The following is a 27,860-nucleotide window of genomic DNA, read 5'->3' as shown; positions in this document are numbered from 1 at the left end:
TTACATGAACGCTAAACAAGTGATCGGTTGATGTGCGTTTTAACATTGCTAAGAGAATTCCTGCTCCTCCGTGAGAGATACGAGACCGGCGCGTCTCAGTAATGACTCCACCGGCCTCGCGCCATTCTCCCGCGGCCGTCAGCCTCGTCCTGCTCGCCACAGTAAACATAATGAATGGCGACTGTAGAACGCAAAAGCCGAATCCCGGACATTTTAGGCGATCTCGAAATCCCAGGCAGACTCGTCACGGAGACTCACTGGTAGCCTAACCTTGTTGTTTTCAACTGCGCTCTCTAAACGGTAGGCGTGGCCTCCTAGGGCAGCGAAGCAAGTGCATTCTGGGAGTTGTTGTCTTTCATCCACATAAGCCAAAAATACATTTTCTGGCTTTTCTCAGTCTAGAAAGCTCCAAATTAAAAAATTTCTTCACATTTCTTCTACATAAATGACCTATTTTAAATACACATTCATCTTTCCAGAGGTGAAGTATCCCTTTAAATGACAACACTATTATTGCCCTTTGAAGTGATAGAAAAGGAATGAAACGCTATGTAGATATTATGTGCTCATAATGGTTTATTTAAACGTTTAACATCATATATCACAACGGGATGTCACGGACGAAGACATGACGTTATCGTGTCATGACGTCGAATAATAAACCTGTTCTCAGAAATGAACTGTTCCAAAGAACCGATTAGCAGAAATCAGTCGGACTTCCTTCTCATCACTATCTGATATGAAACAGATACCCCTTACAAATGCAAATGCTAGTTTTAATAAAATATGCAATCTTAATAAAATATTTATTAATACATAAACACTCAACTGTTCCTGAATCATATAGCTGTGTAAAAAACCCTGATCTATATAGAATGACATTATATCGATCAGGGAGCAGCGGAAGAACATGTGGAGATTACAGGGTGGTGTGCGGTTGCGCGGTAGGCGGGGCTTCCGCTCCTCCTGGTTCATTATGTGCGGCTGACGCTCGGAAATGACCCATGTGTCTGACCTGCACCAATACACGATCACCGGATCGGCTCGTCCAAATCCCGTAGTGCATTTCTTTCAGTCTTTACAGGTTATTCACGACATACCGGCGCGTGTCATCCGATCATGTCTAAAGACACGGAGGCCAACAGCGAGGAGATTATGGAGTCAAAGGTGCTCTGGTACCCGGACTCTAAACGAAACACACAGATGGACCGATTCCGGACTCTAGTGAACCGGGACTTCGGGTTGAATCTGGGTGAGTAGAGACAGGCTGGGCTAGAATGAAGGCAGACGAGTATTTCAGCTAACAACACACCCCTGTTCTACAGGAAAACAAAACATAGTACTATGGTATAGAGTTAATCTCATTAATAGCTCATCCTGGGATTGTCATGGTTTATATCTTTGTCATGGTTTAAACACAGGTAGGTTAACCATGCTTTCAGATACAATTTTTGGCCCTCTACATTTTCTCCAGGATCCATTTTGTGTATTTAACTCTTTCAATTGCTTAACAACGGATGTCTGGCCACATATTACTGGTCTTTCATACATGCCATTCTGCTGCGTCTCAGTGCATTGAATGCATAGACATTAAGAGTTGTAAAACCAGTATTTCAGATCAGACTTGGAATAGCTCTAACTGGCTGTCACACCATATGTTTTCGTCATGTACATGCATCTCACTCAGCACGTATGACATAATTTGCATCTATGACAAACTGCTTTAACATTTATTCTTTAAAGCTAACTACTACTGGATCTATTTCTATGTTACTAGTACTCGTATTATACTATAGTATATTTTTTAGTTACTATTCATAAGATACAGTTCATATTCAGATTTGCCTGACTTCCTAGTACTTACTAATTTGCTGCTATGGGATGGACATCTGTGGTTTAGATAGCAACAATACACTTTGATTAGTATGTATTTATAGGCAAATGAATTTTTTTTTTACAAGTAAGATAAAAAATGTTTCAGTAAATGTTGCACCCACTAGTAGTACCTCTCTGATATAGTAGGTTATCCGTACTTGTGTCTTCAACTGATACCAGTTAAACTGGAATTGATATTACATTTTTGAAATATTTGCTAGTAATTTAAGAATTACCAATGTAAAAACCCACAACGGTTGACTACTAATCTGAATATTGCATGGACATAGGCTATCCCTTTTAAAGTCTATACCTACTTAAAGAGAACATGCAATATTCAGATTAGTAGTCAACATTTTTTTTTTTTCAATAGTTAATTCTTAAATGATTATATTTTGACCCCTATATTTTACTTATGTGTTACTATTCAAATAATACTGGACAATTAAAATTTGCAAAATTGATAGAAATAAATATTAAAAAATAACAAATCAAAAAGTAGGGGGCCAAATGTGATGATTTAGGAATTGCCAGTTTACCACAAATCTGAATATTGCATGGACCAAGTCCTGATTTCTATCATCGCTAAACTAAATTAAATAATGGCATGTATTGTGTCTAATGGTGCCTTCAATGTCTCTTTTATGTTGAAGCTAACTATAATGACCTGTATCAGTGGTCCGTGGACAGTTATCCGGAGTTCTGGGCGAAGGTTTGGTCATTCTGTGGGATCGCCTGCTCAAAGATGTATGAGGAGGTTGGTTTATTTTTTCAACCTTTTGGCCTTCTTTATATATACAGTATTAATCAACGGATTTAAATATACAGGTATTTAAAAGTTTTCTTGTTTCTTGCATTTCTTGTTGTTTAATGAGTGTTATTTAGGTTGACAAATATTGTGAACCTTTATATTTATTATCTTATTTATGTGTAGGTATACGTGCAATAAATGACATAGATGATTGTCAAATTCATTAGTCACATATGAATCATAGATTAATCCTAACTAGTAAACATTTATGAATTTATTACCATTTAATACTACGTTTTTTTTGTTTGTCATTTCTTGTTGTTTAATGAGTGTTATTTAGGTTGACAAATATTGTGAACCTTTATATTTATTATTTTATTTATGTGGAGGTATTCGTGCAATAAATGACAGATTATTGTCAAATTCATTAGTCACATATGAATCATAGATTAATCCTAACTAGTAAACATTTATGAATTTATTACCATTTAGTACTACTGTCTGAACTACTGCTGAGAATATTTAAAGCTCATACCTTATCTCTGGTTGAGAAGGTGTGTTAGGGCTTTTCCGTCTTAGAGAGATGTAATTTTACTTAAGGAGTCTCATGTGATAAAACATAATAAAATACCAGTCTATATAAGGCTTTCGATCTACAACCTTCTCAACCATTTTATTTTTACTGCATGCTCTCTGTTGATTATTTGCTGACTCAAAGTTTTTTTTATTATTCGATTGTATGACAACATGGATTGCGACAGGTTTGTATAGTTAAAGAAATAGTTCACTCAAAAAATTATCCCATAATTTACTTGCCTTCAAGCCATCCTATGTGTATATGATTTTTTTTCTTTCAGCCAAACACAATCGGAGTTATATTAAATAATATCCTGGCTCTTCCCAGCTTTGTAATGGCACTGAATAGTGCCAGAAGCTCCAAAAAGCGCATCCATCCATCATAAAAGTAATCCATACGGCTCCATTAGGTTAATAAATGCCTCCTGTAGGGAAGCAATGTCTTTTACAAGAAAAATCCATATTAAAACTTTATAAACTATAATCACTGGTTTACAGCAACAGCCGTACGTTGTATTATGAGTAAATTGTGGGATTTTTTTGGGTGAACTATTCCTTGAAACTATCTAGATTTTTACATTTTCTGAAATTGGGAAGGGTGTGTGTGTGCCTACATCACGATACTAGGGTGGTAGCCAAGATGTTGCAACAAGTTTGCTAAGGTAGTTAACCTGTAGTCTTCTCTCAAACCAGTGTTATTAAAACCACTTATTAAAGCCATTTTTTATTCATTGAAATAAAGCTGAAATAAAATAAAATATAAATAAGTAAAAATAAAGTTGAATAGAAATATAAAAAACTATTAAAAATGCCAAAATCACTTCATAAAATTACTAAAACGAACATTAAAATGAAAACTGAAATTTCAAAATATTAAAGTGCCCCTATTATGTCATTTTTAAAGGTTCCTAATTTAGTTTTGGAGGTTTCCTACAACAGGTTTACATGCATCCAAGGTAAAAAAAATAATTTAATCTCTCATAATATACATTGCACATCACCTTATTTCTTAAAGAGTCTGAAAATAATTAGTTGAAGATTTAGCCTTTCTAACCCCCTTCTTTCTGAGTGCTATTCTGCTCTGAATAGCATGTGTCGTAAACTAAACTCTTATTACCATATCTGAATTTCAGCTCCGGAGGCTTCCTCAGCACATGAAACACAGTGATACGAACAGTAACGATGCCGTCGTTTTTCCCCCCCGTATCAATTCCAGCGCAAGTCCTCATCAAAAGATTTTGAGTCTTCTCAACATGTCAACAACACAAACCAAATTCTCAAATCCTCTTCCAGGCCTCAGCTATAACTAACTACAGTGTTTTAGGGCGGTTCAAAGTAGACCATAGACTGGCATTATGCAAATTTGTTACATTGTTACATAGGTATGTTCAGGAAGTGAGGCTGGAATTGCTGATGACTCATTTCGGCGGTTCAGAATCAATTCTTTCTTTTAGGAGACAATAACTTTATTTGTTGAGCACTTTGATCTTTAAAACTTTTCAGACATTTTACTTTCACAAACAGCTATATTACACACTGCGTGAAAGGTAATATTGGAAAAAGCATAATAGGGGGAACTTTAATAAGTATATAAAAATACTAAAATATTACTGTCTCAAAATGACAAATAGTTGCTTGCAATAAGAAAAATGCGCTCTATTAAACAGGGTGACGTGTGACTCTGCTCACTCTCTGTTTCAGGTGGTTGATGTTTCTAAAAGGATATCGGATGCACCTGAGTGGTTTAAAGGCAGCAGACTGAATTATGCAGAGAACCTTCTCAAACACAAAGACCAGGACAAAGTGGCTCTCTATGCTGCAAGTATGAAAACTAATCTCTGAACTGCCCAAGTTTATTACAATTTACATGAATTACATAATCGGCATTCTGTGGCCAAACCGTTTTTTTTATTTTTATTTTACACAAATTGTATGATTGACTATGTCCCTGGGAAGCACATTTTCTGCACTTTGCTAGTTTCACGTCTCCCGTATCACGCTTTGTCTTCTCGCATCTCAAATGAATATTTCATGTCCAGTTATAAACTTAAACTACTGTTCAATGTTCAAAAGTTTGGGTCAGTAATATTTTTTTAATGAATGCTTTTTCCCCCAGCAAGGATACAGTAAAACATAAGAAAATATTTCTATCAGGGTCCTTAAAGAGTCTTAAAAAGTCTTAAAAGTCTTTTCAGGTTTTTAGTGATCAAATTTAAGGCCATAAAAAGTCTTAAATATTTTACTTGGTATAAGAAGTCTTAATTATCATTTCAAGAGGTCTTAAATTTTGGGGAAGGAAAAACAGGAGTCGCAATATGTCTAAATGTGATTATTAAACTTCAAAAGGCAATGATTTATTTAAATAAATGTGAGCACTGCACATTTCTAAGTAAGTACATGATGCTTTTGTGCATTCTTCAGGCTCATGGTTTCAGAGCAGTTCACAATCAATGAATACTGCAGATTTATGCCAAGCGAATGGTGATTGCTAATGCTGTACTGTTCTAAATAACCACAACTGCTTTGTATACAGGGGTTACCAGAGTAATGGTTATATTTGTGCTGTAATGGTTATAATTGTAATAATTTAAAATTCACTCATCCCTTTTCTTAAAAAGATTTCTCATTTTATACAACTTTTTGTTTTTGTCAAAACCTGTTTTTGAACTCTAAATTTGTTCTTACGTCTTAAAAAGGTCTTAAAAAGGTCTTAAAAATCCTTAAATTAGATTTTTTTTAAAGATACCCTGCAAGATACCCGATATCCAATACCCTGTTCTATTAAATAAATGTTGTTCGTGTGAACTTTCTATTCATCACAGGATCCTGAAAAAAAAAATATGTATAAAAGATTCCAAAAAAAAAACATTAAGCAGCACAACTGTTTTCAACATTGATAATAATACGAAATGTTACTTGAGCACCAAATCAGCATATTAGACTGATTTCTGAAGGATCATGTGACACTAAAGACTGGAGTAATGATGCTGAAAATTCAGCTTTGCATTACAGGAATAAATTGCATTTTAAATGTATTAAAATAGAAAACATTTATTCAAGTTCTTTTAATATTTCACAATATTACTATATTTTTACTGTATTTTGATCAAATAAATGCAGCCATTGCTGAGCAAAAGAGACTTCTTTATAAAAAAAAAATTGCCAACCCCATCGCTTTTGAATAGTAGTGTAGTGTACTGTAATCATGCTGGATAAGCACAGAAAGCTGCTGACTATTGCAAAATACACCTTTTTAGGTTGATCCCGATCCTTCAGTTTTGGTTTATTTTGTGATAATAAACTGTACACTGTCCCTTAGTTGGTGAATGCAGTGAGGAAAATCTGAGGCTTCATTATGCTGAGGGTTTTATAGAGTAACTGAATATATGTCTATACTATTTATTTACTTTCAATAAAAATTTCAGTTCTGCATTATTTGCAGCTGTGAACATTATATTCAGTAGTTTCACTGAATGACACCTGGACATCACCACTGAAGTCATAATGACATAATCAGATTCAGTAGACCTGAATGCGGTGGCAGTAATTCAGGTGATATAAAAACTGATGACCGTGACTCACTCCACGCTCTCAAACTGCACCCTCAAGCAATACTATTTATCTAAGACCTAGGCTACAACAACTTGTGACGTTGACCGTAAACCCTGGTTGACAAAGCAGTTTTTTGTTTTTTTTGTTATGTAGTTCATTACACATTTCATTAACTATATCTCCATGACCAGATGCCACACAAATATCTCCTGATTCAAAACACGACTCTGTATCTCTGCTGATCTCCTTGAGCCATTGTCCGTTTGACCTTATACACAAATGGCTGCTTTAAAATAGCAACAGCACTGTGTGCATGTGTGTTTTATCTGTATTGATAGAATCTGTCATTGCAGACCTCTGGCTAATGTAACACTAAATGAATTATGCTGTCTGTAATTTGATTTGTGGTTTTAGTGTCCATGTAGGGGCGCGGGGCGGGTTGCGCATAGTTGTGCTTTTATATTGTGATTGATGTCCTGATGCGGTCCAGGACTGAGCGGATGTAATTACCAAAGTGCCATCTATGTACCTGCGTCATTGGTTTGTCTTCGTGAAACGGGGGGGATAATTTACCTGAAAGGATTCTGATTAAATTTAACACTTTTGGCTGCGTCCAAAATCGCTCTTCTTTTAAGTAGGTACTTATTTTGAATAAGTAATAACTTCATGGCTGCGAAAAAAGTATGTTAAACGTAGTATGAATGAAATTCGGACGAACTACATTCGCCATGTTGTCATTATCATGTGACCTACCAGCGTCACTGGCATTCATAAATCCTCTCTTGTGGCCTCATGGGATAGTAAAGTGTCCATCGTATGCACACTGCAGAAGTAGTGGCTGGAAGTAGTCAGTCATCCAGGTACTTTTTGCCTACTATTCGAACATACTTCTCTTGTCAGATAATGTTTTTTTTTTGCCTACTGTATAGTAAAGTATGGAATTTCGGATCCAGGCATTATTTCAATTGATTTACTAATTACACACAGTAATGGAAAAAATGAACGTGTTGACTGCGATTATATCAGTTACACCACAGTTACGGATGGCAAAGAATTCTCTTGCTGCTCATTAAAGTTAGTGTGTTGCTATTTACTGATAATGTAAGCCTAATGTTGATTTATTAATGATAATAATAAACAACAATCATTTTACAATATCATTTTATAATAATAAAGCATCAAATCAACTTATTAGAATGATTTCTGAAGGATCATGTGACACTGAAAGGTAACGTCTGCTGAAATTCAGCTTTGTCATCACAGGAATAAATTAAATTTTAAAATGCATTAAAATAGAAAATGGTTATTTTAAATTGTAATAATACTTCACAATATTACTGTATTTTTGATCAAATAAGTGCAGCCTTTGTGAGCAAAAGAGACTTCTTCAAAAACATTTAAAAAATCTTACTGACCCTAACCTTTTAAATGATAGTGTTTATTATTATTATTAACATTTTTTTGTGTGTTGTTGCTGTCATGTCTTTTTGGTATGATTGAGATTTGTTTCTTAAAGTGATTTTTGTGTGTATGTAGCTGAGGCGAATGAGGAGATCGTCAAGGTGACTTTCGGAGAGCTGAGGCGTGATGTCGCTCTCTTCGCTGCTGCCATGAGGAAGATGGGCATCAAAACTGGAGACAGGGTCGTAGGTGAGTGTCACCTTCTTTTTCTATTTCAATGTGTCTCTGTATTTGTGTTGTGCTTTCTCAGTCACCCATTTGACACCCAGATGACAGTAGTGGGATGAGGAAATACAAGCCAATACTTGGCCAAATACAAGCAAATCTATCACACTGTTTTATATTGCATCAGGCTTGAGCGCTCTAACCTGTTTTTCCTGCCCTCTTTCTTTGCTTATTCTTTCTGTCCTCGTTTGTCTTTATAAGTGTTCCAACATTGGGAGCCAGACAGTCGCTCCTAAAATCACAAACTCCCCTTTTCTGTCTTAGATTTGGGGTTCAGCCAGGGCCATTCATGGCTATTGATTGGAGAATAAGTGTAGTGCAGTTCTACCGTAGCGGGGGTAATTAGTCTTTTCAGATTTAAAACTTAAGTGCATTCAGACATTTCCAAGCTGAAGCTGGAGGTTGGTCAGAAGCTCAGATGCCCGATTCGTCTCTGCCCTCCACTGTGACCGCGTGTGTGAGTAATGGTGTCTTTATGTGGGTGATGTGAGAGGGGGAAAAATAGATTGTGTAATCGCTGATGTCATTCTGGGTTCATTATCTGCAGTGCTGATCATTGGCTGTAAATGGGAGGAGGCCATTTCAGTGATTTACACACATAGATTTATTCATACTAGTCCCTATAGAGTAATAGATGGGAACGAGCAAGATGGTACAGAATTTTTTACAGTTGTGCTCCAAGATGAGACAATCAAGACAGTCACATGAGTCACATGACTGCATGACATGCAGATACATTATGCTGTTCTTTGGAGATGATTTGAAAATCCACAGAAGGCTAAATCTGATAAAATAATCTTTTGAGGACATTCTGAAAAGTAAAAGTATCATGAACTATAAACTAGATTTTAACTAGACATTTAAAGTGTATAAATGACTTGTTTTTCTAAAGTAACGTTGTCCAACAGCGACACCCTTAGGTAAAGTTACAGTGGGACACCGCGTCTCTCTTGCCTCCCCTGAGCCCATTGACTTTTAACAGACCCCCTAAAGCGGGTGCTGGGTTTGATGAGGGGTAATTGAGAATGAATGTGAGAAGAGGCAATGCCTCTGTGATATGATTGGAAATGATTGGTTTGTGCAATAAATCCCACCTTTTGTTTTCATGCGTGTGCGCATATCGGTCTGAATGAACAATATTATGGCGTTAATGGGAAGACTAATTAAAAAGTAACTATGACCAGTGTTTACCACGGTTGATGACTGATGATCCAAAAATAAGTTGACTATTAAAAAGAACAACTAACACACACATATACATGGGTTGGACAGTGAAATTTAAACACTGGCCAATATAGTGTTGGAGGTTTCATACCTATATATGTTTTGGCCTGGTGGCCAATCTTCACTGATTTTACATTCAATAAGTAAGAGCAGAGTGTGAAGGTTGAATTAGCAGAGCAATAGCACTGCTGTACATAAAGCTGTACAGTGCGTCTCACTGGCTCATCTGTGACCAGGACAGCAAGTCTTTGTGATGGAGAGCTGTGGTATTCAGGGTGATGTCGGCACATCACCACGTAGGACAAACCGCATTAAGCAGGAGTAACTGTCGAAGCAAGAGGAAGCTGTCTGAAAGGGATGTCAAGGTACTAATTCTGATTGTATTCAAAAATCATAAAACCACAGCTGCCCAACTCACTGCAGAATTAAATGTGCACCAGCTGCACCTCTCCCCTGTTTCCACCAAAACTGAATTTCGGGAGCTTCACATAGTCAATATTCAAGATCTGGCTGCTATAGCCGAACCTTTGGTCACTCGTCCCAATGCCAAATGCCGGTTTCAGTGGTGCCAACAGTGCAAATATTGGGCTGTGGACAATGTGAAACATATAATATTCTCTGAGTCCTCCTTCACTCTTTCCCACATCACATCAACATCAGTGATGTTTGGGCTGCAACATCATGGCATTCCCTACTGTGCTTGATGGGTGCAATTTCACTGCCAAGAACTACTGAACCATTCTGGAGCGCCATGTGCACCCAGTGGACCATGGTTCAAACATTGTACCCTGAAGTTTATGCTGTGTATCAGCATGATAATGCACCAATACACACAGCAAGACTTCTGACAGAATGGTTTGATGAACATGAAAGTAAGTTGAACATCTCCCATGGCCTGCACAGTCACCAGATCTAAATATTTATATACACACAAACAAACACAATCTTCCCTTAGCAGGACAATAAAGTGCATTCAGTTCAATACAGTTTGTCTGTAATCACGATAATTATTATTATTAGCTATGTTTAAAAACAGAAGTGGAAATGACAGTTTAGGAAAGGGTATGTGTGCGTGTGTTTACATTACTGTTTTTATAAGTAGGTCTACGTGGATGCAAACATAACTGTGTGTTCATAGAGGTGTGTCTTTTCTGAGCAAGTGTGTGTTGTGTGAGGTAAATCCGTAGAAGTTTACAAAGGCTGAGTATATTGATACTGTTAGGGTGTGCGGTTCTGTGTGTTCATGTGTAAAGTGTGTTTCTCTCAACTAAAATGTCCTTGTCTGTTCCTTGATTTACAGCGTGTGTGTGTGTGTATGAGTAGGAGTGAATAAATGGCCACTTTGCTGATGAGGCCTGGCCTTATTGCCGCAGTATCATTTAGCTAATGGACACTGTTTCTATTCTGTATCTTTCTATCTTTACTCTCTCTATTTTGTTCAATACACAATATAATTTGCATTTAAACCAAGTATTTCGGGAAGGTGATTTCTTATCAAAGTAAAAAATTAATATATATATATTTAATTTATAGTTAATTTAATTGTAACATTTATGTGTCTTTGCTTCAGCTATATTTTAAATGTATAATTCAAGCTATTTTCTTATCTTTTTTTTTTTTTTTTTCAGTAAATCTTGATTATAACCTAGCCAAGCAACCACAACTTTTTCTGCTAAACTTTACTCCTTTCGGCTCCAGATTGGATGCTCAACTTAAATATTATTGCCTCCACAATTCACTTTGGTCAAGTATTTTGAAAGTTTATTGAAATACACTTCCTTTTTTAGTAAAACTGCGACTATATGTAAGCATTACTTTTTAGGTGCTGTATTTATCATTTTCCCCCATGTGTAATATTCTCAGTTATCGTCTCTTCTCTTTTGCCAGTAAAAGCACAGTATTTCTGAAGATCATTTAATATATTGTGCCTGCTGAGTGCTCGCTAAATTAACTTGCATCTCTTAAGAGTTATTCTTGCACAATTCAGGTGATGCATTACTGTTTCTAATGTAATTTTGTCTGATATATTCTCACTCTCTTTACCTCAGGATATCTGCCCAATGGGATTCATGCTGTTGAGGCCATGCTCGCTGCAGCAAGTATAGGTGCCATCTGGAGTTCAACCTCTCCAGATTTTGGTGTCAATGTAAGAGCTTTACATGCATAGTGGTTGTATAGTATACTACTACTACTACTATTGTATACTACTACTTTAATTGTATGAAGTATGCAGTTAGTGTGTAGAAACAACTTAATTTGTTCTGTGAGCTCTGGATCATCAGAACATCTAACATACTATACAGGCTAGATCAGGTCAGAAAGGTATTTCACTTTCACAGTGATCCAGGGAAGTTCAGAAAGTATGAAATTATAATGTTGACAGATTTCAAACACACATGCATGGCCACTTTATTCTTTTTTTTTTATGTACACACTGTTCTAAAGTTTGGGGTTGGTAAGATAAAAAAAAAATCTCTTATGCTCACTAAGGCTGCATTTATTTGATTAAAATAGTCATATTGTGAAATATTATTATGATTTAAAATACCAGTTTTCTATTTTAATATGCATTATTAATACATTTATTCCTGTGAGGGCAATTATTCTAATATGCTGATTTGAAGAAACATTTCTTATTAGTATCAATGTTGAAACCAATTGTGCTGCTTAATATTTTTGTGGAAACCGTTATACTTTTTTCAGGATTTTTTTTTTTGATGAATAGAAAGTTCAAAAGAACAGCATTTATTTGAAATGGATCTCTTTTTGTAACATTATAAATGTCTTTACTGTCAATTTATTGCATCCTTGCTGAATGAAAGAGTTAATTTATACTCTTACTGGCCATAAACTTTTGAACAGTTGCAAAGTATTTCATACAGCAAATCATTTGGCTGACCTTCTTCAGCTTCAGTCTGAAATTTAAAGTGCCAAGTTGATCATTTTAATAAATAATAAATAGAGAAATGAAATGCTCTCAATGAATACTGATGTATCCAGTCAGTGTCAAGGAGAAATCCTTTTCGTCTGTCAGCGGTTACCTGATGTAGGAACCTCAGATTTGGATTTCGGCAGAAAGAATGCCTCCATTTTTCCCTTCAAATGCCCACGTGCCTTCATACTTACACTGGTGCAGTTGTTGTCATGAGCTTCCACTGTCTTGTAGTCATTTCTGTTAAATGCACTCTATTTATCCCACAAGCGGAAGTGATAAAATATAAATAGTTACATTGAATTGGCCATATTATTGCAACGTGCCGGCTCCCGCGTACAAAAAAGTAGGCCATCTAACCATCAATTCTCACTGTCTTCAAATGTGTGTGTTGACCTGTGAGCTATGTCAAACACTCTGTCAGACATGCACACACTATTCCTCTCGCTCCTGCCACTCTGTTTCTCTCTCACATACAATCTCCTATGAGGAGATTAAAGTAGGTCTAAAGCCCTCCCTGGGCTGTGGTTATTCCATTAATAGGACTGCCTTTAGCAGCTAAAGCAACATAGATTCTCCATTGCTTAATGGCTAAAATGAACTCTGTGCATACACTGCTGCCCCCTGTGGTTAAGATGGGGTACTACATCACATTGCTGCCATCACATTGGTTATACACTACTGTTCAAATGTTTGGGGTCAGTAAGATTTAAAAAATGTTTTTGAAAGAAGTCTCTTATGCGCACAAAGGCTGCATTTATTTGATGATAATTTGGCATTTTATCACAAGTTAAAATGTTTTCTACTTTAATATGATAAAATGTTGTTTTATCCTGTGATGGTAAAGCTGAATTTTCAGTGTCACATGATCCTTCAGAAATCATTTTAATATTCTGATTTGGTGCTCAGGAAAGGTTTCTTATTATTATCTGTGTGTGAATTTTTTTTCAGGATTCTTTTGTAAATAGAAAGTTTAAAAGAACAGCATTGATTTGAAAATCTTTTGTAACAATGCAAAAGTCTTTACTGTCACTTTTGATCAATTGAATGCATCCTTGCTAAATAAACATACTATTTTGTTAAGAAAAAAAATCTTACTGACCCCAAAAGTTTTTGAACAGTAGTGACTATATAGTATATATATAGCATATTGTTTTTTGTGATATATATTGAGTATATTAATATATAAAGTATACATATTGTGTGTGTGTGTGTGTGTATCTTTACTCCTGTGTTTTACCTGTCTTTCATGTCTCTCTTTTCCTCTTCAGGGAGTGCTAGACAGAATTTCTCAGATCCAGCCCAAGTTGCTATTCTCAGTAGCAGCTGTTGTGTATAACGGCAAGCAGCACGACCATATGGAGAAACTCCAGAACGTTGTTAAAGGTATAAAGCACACATTTCAGCTCACGCACAGCTAGGTTTTTCCCATCATGTCGTCCTGTTGATATGTTTGCATTTCATGGAGCCTCATATAATTGTCCCCGCATCAACTCTCTCAGGTCTCCCTGACCTGAAGAAGGTTGTGGTCATTCCATACGTTCGCTCTCGACAAGAAACAGACCTCTCTAAGATTCCCAACAGGTATGTGCATCTATGTGTGCTAACAATTGTATTATACATACAAGTTCAATTCACTTCACAAAATGTGTTCATTTGTAATGTCTCAACGTCATCAAACATAGATCGAGTCATGCTATGATTAGGAGTTTCAGGTATAATGTACTTGTATTAATAAATATGAATGTAGTATAAATTACTAAGCTTTCCTACATACGCACACTACTGTTCAAACATCAGTGAGGTTTTTTTTTTTTTTTTAAGGAAATCAATACTTTTAATCAGCAAGAATGCATTTCATTGATCGAAAGTTAAGACGTTATATAATGGTACAAAAGAAAACTTTCTATTCATCAAAGAATCCTGAAAAGATGTATCGGTTTCGACAAAAATATTAAAGGAGAACTCCGGTCAATTTTAACTTTGAGCTCATTTTATTGTACATTTGGAGTGCTGTCAATACAGAGAACAACTACAAAAATCGGTGTTGCCTACACCGAGTTATTCTATTTTTAAAATTTGCACCCTGTTGACTTCAATGGGGCAAGTACTAAACCTGCTTTTAGGCTCTTAACATCCTTGATGTGTCACATGAGTTCACGCGCGTGATCATAGGTAACTAAACCTATGCGCGTGAACTCGGCAATCGACTACTTTGGACTTCAACCGAAAAACAGGATGTAAACAGGTATTTGCGCTGGCTTAAATAACATCATTTTTATACATATCTTTTACATCTACTGCAGTCAGATTCACTCGTGTTCACTCAGAAGGAATCACTCACATTTTCTGTGCACTTGTAATGACACATCAAGGATGTTAAGAGCTTAAAAGCAGGTTTAGTACTTGCCCCATTGAAGTCAACAGGGTGCAAATTTTAAAAATAGAATAACTCGGTGTAGGCAACACCGATTTTTGTAGTTGTTCTCTGTATTGACAGCACTCCAAATGTACAATAAAATGAGCTCAATGTTAAAATTGACCGGAGTTCTCCTTTAAGCAGCACAACTGTTTGCTGAGCACCAAATCAGCATATTAGAATGATTTCTGAAGGATCATGTGACACTGAAGACTGGAGGAATGAGGAATTCATCTTCATCTGTCAAGCCTAATATTTGTTGATAATTATCTGTTGTGTTATTTAATATAAAAAAATAAATGTGATTTGGCTATATTCTATGGAACTTCTTTACTGTTATGTAATGGCATTATAACTGCTACTTCAAATTCACACATTGATATGGAATCTTAATTAAGATGGAACTAAAAAACAATAACTTCTAGCTCTAGTGTCTGAATCACTTGTGTTGTGGAATTCCTCACTTATAAATCACTTTGTCTAAATCAATAAATGTCAAATGTTTGCTAGCCCTTGTTAAACTGAAGACTAGATCAATTCCAAATGTCTCTATGAAGTTCCATATGGTATATGGGTTTTATATTGTCTGGTTAGGATAGAGTCAGTCCTGAATCTCTGTCTCCTTTACTGTTTTTTTTCCCCAGTGTGTTCCTGGAGGACTTTTTGGCCACGGGTAAAGAAGGGGATCAGGACCCTCAGCTGGAGTTTGAGCAGCTGCCCTTCTCTCATCCTCTCTTCATCATGTACTCCTCTGGCACCACAGGAGCTCCCAAGTGCATGGTGCACTCTGCTGGGGTGAGTGTGTGTTGTGCAGAGTCCAAAATGATATATTGTGCACTGTGCAATACCCACTTGAGGCATCCATTTTCAGATTAATTTTGAAGCATTCCGTTGTTCCGATGCCCCGAACATGACATATAAAGAAAGAACATACAGATGGTAACATTTGTTTAGCAGGTATACAAATATCAACAGATGAATTATCAATTTACCATGTAAAAACTTTGGTTGGGGCAGTGTTGTTATTGTTAACTAAAACTATTAAAACTCATTATCATTAATTAAAAAAAGCTGAAATAAAACAAATTAAATATAAATGTTTGTTTTTTTATACTATAAAAATGTCAAGCATATAACAGAATTACTAAAACAAAATATAAAAATAAAAGCTAATTTTATATATTAATAAATACTATATTATTATATAAATAAACTAAAATAACACTGATTTGGGGGACGAAATTTATTGCATCAATAACTGCTTTTCCACTGTCAGGCCAGTGCAAGCCAGGGCTAACAACATCCCGGTCGGGGCCAATAGCCTCGGACCTCAAGCACCGAGGCAAAAATCAAGTTGCGTTTCCACTGTCGGACCAGAAAAGGACCAGAAAAGCGCTACCCTAAAACACACCTCCATAGGACGACGTCACACAACCTCACCGTTTCACCAGCTGAATGAAATCTAGCTAGATCGCAAAATGAGCATAACTGAAATGAACTTAAGATTCCAGCATCGATATTTGACCAATGTTTAGAGGAAATTAATGTTACAGTGACAGCAATTTATTCATTTGTGTCAGGAGTGCATATCAATCATGCTGAATCAAACTGGTATTTACCGTTTTACATAGAAAGAGAACACATACCTATTCGATTGCACCTGCTTCCATTTATTTGTGATCACAGGAATGCACAAAACAACTCCATTTAGGCTTTTATAAGTCCAGAGGCTTAGAAAAATACTGATAAAATATGTTTACGTCACATTTATTTGAAAGAGTTAGCATTTCTATTAATTTTCCACAAAATTACGCGATCTGAGGAGGTTTGAGCGATCTCTCCCGTCTCACTATGACTTCGGTCAGAGCAACAGAGGGAGCTCACGGACAGAAAACATAAAGTTATGAGTTATACGAGGTAACCAGAGTTCATGTTTTTTAATGACGTGTCTGCTTCTTAAACTACTGCATCATGATTTCTGTGCATTACTGCCAACATCACATTAAAAACAAGAGTTAAAAAAACACTTCCTTCCTAATGCATGTTGGTCATCACGAGCAAAATCTGTTGAATCAGCAACATAGACCACTAGATGGCAATAAGAGACCATTTTAAAACCTCTACGACACTATAAGCCAGATGGGACGAGCAATTATGTGCACCATTCCCATCCGTTCTGAATGCATTTCCTGTATAATCCCAACATTAGGGACACAGCAACCCACATGGATGTAAATCAACCTTGGTTCCTGTACACATTCCCACAAATACACAGGTTCCACAGAAACGTCATCTGAATAGCAGTGCTTGAGCTCTTTTTTTGTTTTGTGCTTCACAAACACGTCATATTTGCTTGGATGGTATGTGTGTATGGCACTCTGTTTCTTTTATTTTCACGTTTTCACAGCTTTTCCCTTCAGCGTTTGTGTCTGACGCCTCTCTTGCGTGTTAGAAAATCAGAGAGTTGTGTGCATGAAAACACACAATCATACACGTGTACACATGCAGCCGTATCTTTTGCTCTTCTAGCTCTATGGATGATCAATATTCAGTTGCTTTTATGAAAACAGTACTTGTGTTGGGTTATGGCAGTTAGAGAATGAATGAACATGCTCATAATGCTTTCACTAGGATACAGGTTAGGCGCACACTACAGGGTTTGTGATGTTTTGTTTGTCCATTTTAAACTTTTTTTAAATCCATGCAGTGTCGCTGATCCTTTAGTTTGGTAATTAGGTCGTTTCCTTCCAGCCAGAGTCCATCTGAACGTATGACACCAGCACAAGAGAAAGAACTTGAGGAGAGCGTGACATCCAGAAATACAAACACAATCCTCAACTAATGTTTTTGTGATGCCTCCTCTAATATTACAGATTTTTCTTAGCCATTTTTCCACCAACCTGTCTCAAGGTGATTTTTAGTGAATGTATGAAGTCATTTCCCCTCAGAGTCTCACAGATGTCCTAGCAGAGTAACCACAGGTGTGGTTCATCATGTTAACTATGAACATGTCCAACGCCCAGTTACCAGTCTGACCCTTTTGTTCTCCATTCCCCAGGGCACTCTCATCCAACATCTTAAAGAACACATTCTCCATGGCAACATGACCTACAATGATGTCATCATATATTACACTACGGTATGTATCTGCGACCTTAGATGCCGTAACTACACCGTCATGGGGGAAAACGGGATCTTTCTCCAATGACGTCTATTCAAAAGTAGCCGTGTACTCTACATTGAATACTTTTTCATATACACTAACAAAAGAATGGGGTCAGTAAGATTCTTTTTATGTTTTTGAAACCTCAATGCTCGCCAGTTTATATGATCAAAAATATGGTAAAACAGTAATATTGTGAAAGATTATTACAATTTAAAATAACTGTTTTCTATTTTATAAAATTTTATAATGCATGTAATTTCTGTGAATTTTCAGTGCCATTTCTCTAGTAAAATCATTCTAATTTGCTGATTTGGCTCGAAAGAAACTAATATTTTTGTGGAAACTCTTGATACTTTTTTCAGGATTCTTTGATGAAAAGAAAGTTTACAAAAACAGCATTTCTTTAAATTTACAATTCTTTACTGTTGCTTTTAATCAATTGAATGTGTCCTTGCTAATTAAATATACCGTGTGTATATGTATGTATGTGTGTGTGTGTGTGTATATATATATATATGTGTGTGTGTGTGTGTGTGTGTGTGTGTGTGTGTGTGTGTGTGTGTGTGTGTGTATATGTGTATGTTTAAAAAAAAAAAAGTTTTCTTACTGACCCCAAAATGTTGAATAGTAGTGGCATTTACAGCTCAGGTGATTAGCAGCATGCAGGTTGTGTACTTCTACAGGTATTATAGATCTCTTTGTATTAGTCTATGATTAATATTATTTTGTGCCACCCCCACAGCCTTGGTTATTACAGTGAAAAAAGTAATCTCAGAGGCAGAGAACATTATTACATTTTGATGAAAGATTGTGAACCAACTTCTTTAGAATAACGTACACTTATGAATCGTACACAGGAACAACAGGGACATTTGCTAATAAATCAGTTTAACATCATACTCCATGATGTCTTTGTAAGGAAAATGTATTTTCTTTCCTGTGCATCTGCAAAATGAATGTACACGTCATTTTGAATGTTTATTTAGTCCAGTGTGATATTCAGAGTAATATTTGAATTGAAATGGACCATTTTGAGCACTGTTTGTTAAACCTTGTGGAGTAGTTATATTTATCTACAGAAACCTGGTCAAATACGAGACAGAAATTCTCTGACCCAATCTAAAAGCATGTCTCTTTTTTATGTGCAGACGGGCTGGATGATGTGGAACTGGCTTATGTCCTCTTTAGCCGTTGGGGCTTCTGTGGTCCTGTATGACGGCTCTCCTCTTATTCCCAGTGCCAATGTGCTCTGGGACCTCGTAGACCGTTTGGGGTAAGTTTGTGTGTGTGTGTGTGTGTGTGTGTGTGTGTGTGTGTGTGTGTGTGTGTGTGTGAGAGAGAGAGAGAGAGAGAGAGACACTCTAATGAAGGTGTCACAGTCAGGAGCTTCAGTCTGTCTTTTTCCTCATGCTCGTGCTGTAATTGGCCGAGGTGTGGCAGCGCTTATCACTAGCATCTGCTCTGCCCTTTGTGTAAATGCCACCTCATCACCACGGCAACCTGATTTAAAGAGACCGGTCTAATTGGCCACCTCTAATGTGGCATCGAGTTCCTTTCAGAGTTTACCTGTTATTGATCAGAAAGGATCGAAGTGCAACAGACACTGGAGTTTCTTTGGATCACTGTGCGTGTGTGTGCGCGCACATGCGCGTGTGCGTGTGTTCATTTTCAGTCTCTCTTGGCTGCTGGTGAAAGCTTCTATTCTTAACTTTCATTGTCTCGCCTTTTCCCAAGAGCAAGAAAATAGAGAAATTTTTTTTGCAGCAGCTTTTGGGAAAGCCAAAAAACATGCACACATTTTCATTACTCACCAGACCCATGTGTGCTGCTTGAATTACTTCAGAGACATTCATTTTGAAATATTTTAATTAGGCCTGTCAATTGATAAAAATTTTTAATACAAGATTTTTAAATGAAATTAATACTTTTATTCAGCAAGGAAGTGACACTGTAGACAATTATGTTTAAAAAAAGTACATTTATTATGTTGCAATTCAAAATAAAATAAAATAAATGCTGCTCTTTTATACTTGTCAAAGAATCCTGAAAAAATGTCTACCATAGTTTTCACAAAAATATTAATATAAATGTTTTCAACATTGAGAATAAGAAATGTTTCTTGATCATATTAGAATGATTTCTGAAGGATCATGTGAGACTGAAGACTGGAGTAATGATGCTGAAAATTCAGCTTTGCCATCACAGGAAAAAAATACATTTTAAAATAAATTAAAATAAAATATTTTTTTTTTAATTATATTTCAAATATTACTGTTTACTGTATTTTTAAACAGTAAATGAAGAAATAAAAAATAAAAAAATGAATTTAAATTAATGCAGCCTTGGTGATCAGAGGAAACTCCTTACAGACTTTTAAACGCAAGTGTACATGATTTAATGAAATTAATTGCAAAAAGTTGCGGTTAGTGAAGTCAGTCTGAATGTTCATGCATGACGCATTCTTGCATTCACTCTGTACTATTTTTTTTTTTTTTAAGTGTTGGTCTGTGTACAATGTTTGTCTTTGGCCATTTCTCACCTTTAAAAGCATGTCTCAAAGCCCCCGCGTTCAGTTCCATGCAGTTGCACTCTGTCTTACTGTTCTGAATGCAACAATGCGTCCTGCGTGATCTGATTCTGTGCAGTCTGTTTTTGGTAAATGTGATTTGGCGAGGCGTGTTGCCTGTAGTAGCAGCTGAGCTTCAAGCTTGAATTGCTTTAATCTTAGGAATATTTCTTAATGTGGAATTTACTTATGGGTCAGGTGGCATAAATAGTGTTTTTTTTTTATCACATTATTTTTAATTCATATTATTATTTAAATGAATGTGTTAAATGACCTGTCCTAATTTCGAAAGGCAGCTCTGGTGTGTATCTGAGAGTCTGTTATGCAAGTTATTCCTCTAGGCTGTGTAGGGTTTATTTAGAGTTCACTGTGATGATAAAAAGAAGATTAGAGGATATGCTGTTGTTCAGTCTAGATAAAACCACAAAACTTGTACCTGTTAGTCTTGGTCATTTAAAGTCAGCATGAAACATCATCCAGGAACCATCATCCATTTTGTAAATGCATGTTGTAGATCCTAAAGGGATAGTTCACTTTGAAATAAAATTTTGGTATGTTTTAGCTTACCTCAAGGGCATCCAAGATGTAGGTGTCTTTGTTTCCGCAGTAGTTTCAATTTTAATATTTTTAAGTCAAACCGTTTTTGTCTGTCAGTCATATAATGCAGGTCTATGGTCACCCCCTCAAAGAGCATGCACCGAGAAGTCCAAATTAAACAATTCCCCATCGTCCAAATTATACAATTCCCCATCGTAAGTACACATTGAAGGCCTAAGACACGAAACGAGCGGTTTGTGTGAGAAAACTAACAGTATTTATATCATTTTTACCTCTACACAACCACATCCAAGTGACCTGAGGGTGTGCGCGCTTCCTGGTGTGTGACGTGTGCGCGTGTTCTGGCTTTAGTCTGCGCAAGCGCCGAAAAGTGTACAAGAGGAAAAAAATGATATAAATACTGTTCGTTTTCTCACACAAACCGCTCGTTTCGTGTCTTAGGCCTTCAATGTGTACTTACGATGGGGAAATGTTTAATTTGGACTTCTCTGTGCATGCTCTTTGAGACAGTGACCATAGACCTGCATTATATGACTGACAGACAAGAACGGTTTGACCTAAAAATATCAAAATTGAAACTACTGCGGAAACAAAGACACCTACATCTAGGATGCCCTTGAGGTAAGCTAAAACATACCAAAATTTTATTTCAAAGTGAACTATCCCTTTAAGCCCAAAGCATACTTTGGCTGTCCGCATTCTACGACTGTAAATTTCGTAATTCACCATCTGTGTGCTACCCAATGTTTGTTTCTTTTTTATTAGACTCCGAATGTTTACATGGTAACCATGTATGTAAAACATGGTAATGTTTTATTTAAAAAGAGCAAGGACAGTCTTGTTTTCCATTCTTTTAAACTTCAAATTGAAGCACTTTACGAGCAGAATAAAGTGTTTTATTGACCGGTCATTTTTAGGTAGGTATATGGCCGATCTATAAAACACTTTATTCCGTTTGTATTTCAAAGCTAGTAACACAGCAAAAGTTTGGTACACCTAAAAAAGACTCAAGCTTAATACTTTTGATCTTTTAGTCTTTTTCAAATAATTTGCAGATCGTAGTAAATACCCATTCATACCCTTGTAGTGTGCAGACTTCTGAGACGCGTACTGGCACTTCGTACTATAGGTGGCACGACAGATTTCAACTTCGTTTTAAGACTTTGGCCATCTAGTCTTTAATTGTGTTCACTATCCAGATGAGAGAGTAGTAATGAGCAACAGCGAATAAAGTTGAGAGAGAGCGAGGCATTGAGAAGCTGGAGCAAAAAATAAATAAATAGAGCAACATCAAAATGCCTCCCCACTCTCACCATGCACTATTTCATCTTTATTTTTTAACTCTGTTTCTTATTTTCCCTGTTCTCTGCAATTCGGTATAAAAACAATCGCAAGCTCTTCCTCTATGGTCTTTTTTTATACTGACAAGAAACACCTCTCCTGTTGCTTGAAGTAAGTTTGTGAGGGAATGTATTCTGGGATCATCACTTCAGTCCAGGTATGTGATCAGTTGTGTAGTGTACTCTACGCAGTCTGAATTTGTTGACATTTGCCTTTGTGATACAAATAAATTAACAGACTGAATCAACCCATCTACCCCTCTTCTGCAGACAAGCTAGAACTCTCCCTGATGTTCACCACATGATGAATAAAACATGTCCTCTCTTTTGTCCCTCTATGTTTAGTTGTACAAATATACTGATCCTGGATTAGCTTTTATCTTCTGCTGGTCCCCCTTCAGATTAATTATGTTTAATGTTTACAAATGATCAATATTCAATCAGTGGGCAGATGTGGTGTCCATTTAAATGAAGATTAATGTGTTAGGGAAACCTGTTCTGGACAAAGGCCCATTGTGAAACTTGGTCATGCTTGACAACTCTTTATTTGTCCCATATTGTCACTGTTAAATAAATAGCTCCTGTTTTTGGTCTTTCGTAAGACAGAACATACTAAATATTTATTGTATTGAAGTCAATTGAAGACAATAGAAGCAATGCTTTCCCCATAGTTTGATGTTAACCCAGAAACAGTTCTTCAATTCAGTTTTAAATTCAATCCAGAGAGTTACATTCATTGAGTCTAATCTTAGGTTGCTGAAGTTACCTATCTATGCTTGCACAAGTTAAATAATGTCGATATAATGTAAATATCTCATTCTCCGAATTATTGTATTTATTATTTTTGTTTCCTTAACTGCGCTGGTGTAACCCCTTTTATCTTGCTGTCAAGATCAACATCAGAGGGGCCAAATCCTGATCCTGGAGATCACCTTCCTTCAGAGTTTAGTTCCTACACACATGCCTGGAAGTTTATAGTGATCCTAGAGAGCATGGCTGTATCCGAAATCACTCCCTATACCGTTATATATGGCACTATTTGTGGGGACAGTCATTTGTAGTGGTGTCCGAAACCATAGTGGACGTTATAGAGTACACTCATTCAATCCCATAATGCACCGCAATAACGAGTGTACAACTGATGTAAACTCAACAACTAGAGAATACCCATAATGCAATGCGATTGTCGTGTCGAATGAATTCCCGTGTCCCGCCAGAAGATGGCTCCTGCTGCTGAATCATCCATCCATCCATTTTCCAAACCGCTGGTCCAATGTGGGTACATAATAATATCATCAGGTATAAATTCTTTTATAATTGATTATTAAATTGTTTAATTAAGGTTTATAAAACGGTTAGTTCAATCCTTGATTCGGATTGGTCAATAGCTGTCTTTTATTCAAAATAAAACATGGCTATGACTGCTTCACCCAACGATTCTATGTATCACTACACAACACTCCTAGCAACCATCTTAGCAACGTAAACATAGGCTATATTCTCGTTGATGTTGTTCATTGAAGCTTAGAGAGTAAAGTATTGTGAGAGATCGAGTAAGCGAGTGTACCTGCATTTACAGTAGACATAGCATTTTCCTTCAGGTTAGTCATAAGAATCCGTTTGAATGTCCGCTGCGATATCTCGTCTTTTTAACAGTTAAGGGGTTTTCCTGTGCCCTAGTCATTTGTCAGTTGTGTCTTGCTTTTCCGTGTTCACAAGTTTGAGTCCTTTGAATGTAAAAGTCTTCACTACTGACGACTCACTCATAAAGACAGTTTTTGCCGCCATCTAATGGCGAAATAATGTATGTAACTTCTGTTGTTGTTTATGGTCAGAGACTATTTATTGCTTTTAGTGATTTTACTTCATGAAAGTTGCTTAGATACATATTTTAATCGGCTTTAATATTTGTATTGTGTGGTAACTGTTTTATAAAAGCAATAATTTTGCTTTTATAAAATATGCATTTAGGCATACTGCGCTTCGCGTCGTGCCTAACAACGCCATTCAGCCGTGACTTATTCACGATACAACACAGCCTCTCGTACCTTATTGCTTACTTATACATGCTAGTTTCCATGACAGAGTTCAAGATAAACATTTTCATTACTACTGGAGCTGCCAGTTTGCTAAGTTTTAATTAAACAGCAAGCACAAACTATACAAAAGCAACAGCCCATCCGGCGCACTCAGTGTCCGAATTCGCTCACTGGTTTTCATTCACTCCTTCAAGGGATCTATATTAGTGGAGTAATGTGGGGAATAGTGAATGAGGGTATGGGGACAATTTTCAGGTCTGTTTTCTCAGGGCTAGAGCTGGGGTGTCCAATCCTGCTCCTGGAGGGACTTTCCTGCAGAATTTAGCTACAAAAACACCTACCTGAAAGTTCCTAGTGATCTTAAAGACCTTGATTAGCTGTTTCAGGTGTTAATTGGGGCAAGAGCTAAACTCTGTTGAAAGTTGGCTATCCAGGATCATCATTGGACACCCCAATATACATCAATGCAGTGCTGGAGGCCGGTGTCCTGCAGACTTTAAACTCTAAACATACATAACTGTAATTTGCAAGTAATTCTGTACACCTTGATAAGCTTGTACACCTTGATAAGTGTTTGTTTATGGTTGGAACTAAAGGCTGCTGGACACGGCCCTCCAGGACTTGAGTTGTAGAGGTCTGCACCGTTAAGCTTGGGCCGGGCCATTACACAATTGGGGGCTCGTCCGGGACCTGAATTGAGCTGGTTTTAAAGTCAAGACTGACAGTCCAGATAACAAAATGTATGCATCACTACTCATTTCGGGCCAGTGGAACTCTGCAGGACAGAGTTTGGACACCTCTGAGTGCCGTTTCTCAAGGCTTCATTGGTGATAGCATCTTTCACCAATAAGCCAAGTATCTTGTTAGTACCAGGCTAAGATTTGGTCTACACACGTATATTGTGCTGGGAGTCTAAATTATATTTGCTTATATTAAGTTTCTTCTTCTTGAGGCCAAAACTCCAACAAAGCCAGTTTGCATGCTTGACTCATTTACCAGTTGTAATTTTCCATGCGCAGATGGGGCCAAAATTATGTTCAAGTAGCCATGGCTTGTAAGAAATGAACTGTCTGAATAATTAGACGAGCTTGACTGCTTGAATTTTAGAAAAATTAACAATCCCGTCATAAATTTAGTGGATGGACTATGTAGAAAATCAGAGGTTTGTGATGTCCTAAAAGGAAGGAACGCATCAGTGGTTGGTCATATCATTAGATTGGCACTGTCAAGTTGTCCCTTTTTTCCCCCCGCCTGACTGATATCTTGCTTGTGAAATCACGTTCTATTTCATTTTGTATCGAATGCTCTTCCTACATCCTAAATGACCCATTACTAACCAGGCCTTGCCAGCTGCCACCAATCACACGCAAGCAGGACGTTGTCATGACACCTATCTACACAGGGAATGTCTCTATAGAGACTATAGAGAGAGAAAAACAGAGAATGACAAATGAGTTTAGATGGATACTTAATTACATTTATGTGCAGCCTGATATTTTGCACACTATTTGTACAGGTTTTGCCCTTAAGTCTGCTTATAATGGTTTTTAAGACAAACAAAGGTTAGTTTTACCTGACCATAATTCCACACGTTCTCAGACCCTTAAATTAAGTCCCTCTGTTTTGAATGGATAACCTCTTTGAATGTAAAAGGAGTAGTTGCTGTATACTTAAAGGGACAGTTCACCCCAAAATTAAAATTAAGTCAACGTTTACTCACCCTTTTGTTTTAATTTCGTATGCCCTTCTTTCTTTCATGGACCACTAAAGGAGAATAAAAAAAAATGAATTTAACAAAACAAATGTCCAATACGCGCTTGTCCATATAATACTGCCGATTTGCAGATGTGTGGGTTTATAGATAATGGTCTCACAGTTGTGTCGTCAGTTTTCTGAAAAATTCTAGGTAATACTGTATTTTAAGGTAATTATGCATAATTTACTGTTATTACTATAGTAAGTACAAGTAACTAACCCTAAACCAAACCCTAACCGTAACTCTATAGTAAGTACATGTAGTTCATTAATATCACTTTGTACTTATTTGAGTATGTACAATGTAACGGTCACCTTAAAATAAAGTGTAATCAAATTCTAAATGACATTTTTTGGAAGTTTTTGGAACTGTACATTGTGAACATTAGTGTACATAGACCCCCTTTTTAAATCTAATACTTTGGTTAGGCTTATTTTTTGCAGTTACAGTTGTGCTTCGATTGCATTTAGGAATGGGCTGGCAGTTTCATGTATTATACAACCTGTATAGTAGTAAGTTTGTTTTACTGTAATTCTGCTGTAAACACAGCGAAACTCTGTGCTAGAAAAATGGAGATTACACTAACACAACCATGTTGACAGTATTTAAGCTTGTCTGAGCTCTTCAGATATTACACTGCCATGACCTCCAGCTCTGATTTCTGACCGTGAGTGATTCCATCAAGAGATGGCTGACCGAGGCCTCTGTAGGTCAACAGGCCGTTTAGATCAATTCCACCTCATTGACACTGAGTGTTCTGCTCTTTGTTCTAAAGCGGGAAGATCTAGATTGCTGTGGTTTTCATGTTTGTCTGAGATGTGGCCTAGTGCAGTGATTTCCCAACCAGCGGTACACGTATCTCACGTTCTTTAAGGACGTTGCTCCTTATTGTACCTCCTAAATTGCAGTTTTGTTTTGCAAACTGTAAGAAAGCCCTTTTTGTCTTAAGTTTATACATTCAAAATATACCCTATTGTTAACATCATCATTATTTTTTATTTGCTCACAGAATCACGATTTTTGGGACTGGAGCAAAATGGCTGTCTGTTTTGGAGGAGAGAAATCTGAAACCAGGTGAGCGGTAGAACAATTGTTATTGTTTTTTTCCACTTTTTTTTCCAATACCCACAATAGGACTCTCCTTCCAGGACTCCCTCTCAGTGGGGCCTTCCTGGTAAAGTAAAGGATGAGTAAATAAGGTTGTCACTACAATATTTCAGTAGTCATTACCAACACCATTTTATTTTATTATTATTTTTTATTTTTTCATATTTCTTAATATCAATTTTGATACCGCAGCAAAATTAATATGTTGTTGAACACTCCCCTTTACGTAAAGTTTAATATAAATATAAAATATATTAATATAAAAATTACCAAAAAAAAAAATACACGTAGTAGTAATATTTCTCAGTTAAAG

General features: G+C 36.6%; 1 protein-coding gene across 1 annotated transcript in view; it reads left to right on the top strand.

Annotated features, from left to right (window-relative positions):
• Positions 1-897: 897 nt before the first annotated feature.
• The window catches only part of aacs (acetoacetyl-CoA synthetase), a 42,507-nt gene continuing 15,544 nt past the window's right edge, over positions 898-27,860 (top strand). Inside the window, exons 1-11 of the mRNA XM_081364547.1 lie at positions 898-1,252; positions 2,529-2,632; positions 4,904-5,024; positions 8,291-8,404; positions 11,713-11,810; positions 13,868-13,982; positions 14,099-14,180; positions 15,660-15,810; positions 18,074-18,154; positions 19,330-19,454; positions 27,450-27,514. Of these exons, the coding sequence (XP_081220673.1) occupies positions 1,120-1,252; positions 2,529-2,632; positions 4,904-5,024; positions 8,291-8,404; positions 11,713-11,810; positions 13,868-13,982; positions 14,099-14,180; positions 15,660-15,810; positions 18,074-18,154; positions 19,330-19,454; positions 27,450-27,514 (1,189 nt within the window). The 5' untranslated portion in view covers positions 898-1,119. The remainder of the gene's footprint in view (positions 1,253-2,528; positions 2,633-4,903; positions 5,025-8,290; positions 8,405-11,712; positions 11,811-13,867; positions 13,983-14,098; positions 14,181-15,659; positions 15,811-18,073; positions 18,155-19,329; positions 19,455-27,449; positions 27,515-27,860) is intronic.

The sequence above is a fragment of the Scardinius erythrophthalmus genome (genome assembly GCF_964197995.2).
Source record: "Scardinius erythrophthalmus genome assembly, chromosome: 5".
Taxonomy (NCBI): Eukaryota; Metazoa; Chordata; class Actinopteri; order Cypriniformes; family Leuciscidae; genus Scardinius; species Scardinius erythrophthalmus.
This window is presented reverse-complemented; position numbering and strand designations above follow the sequence as displayed.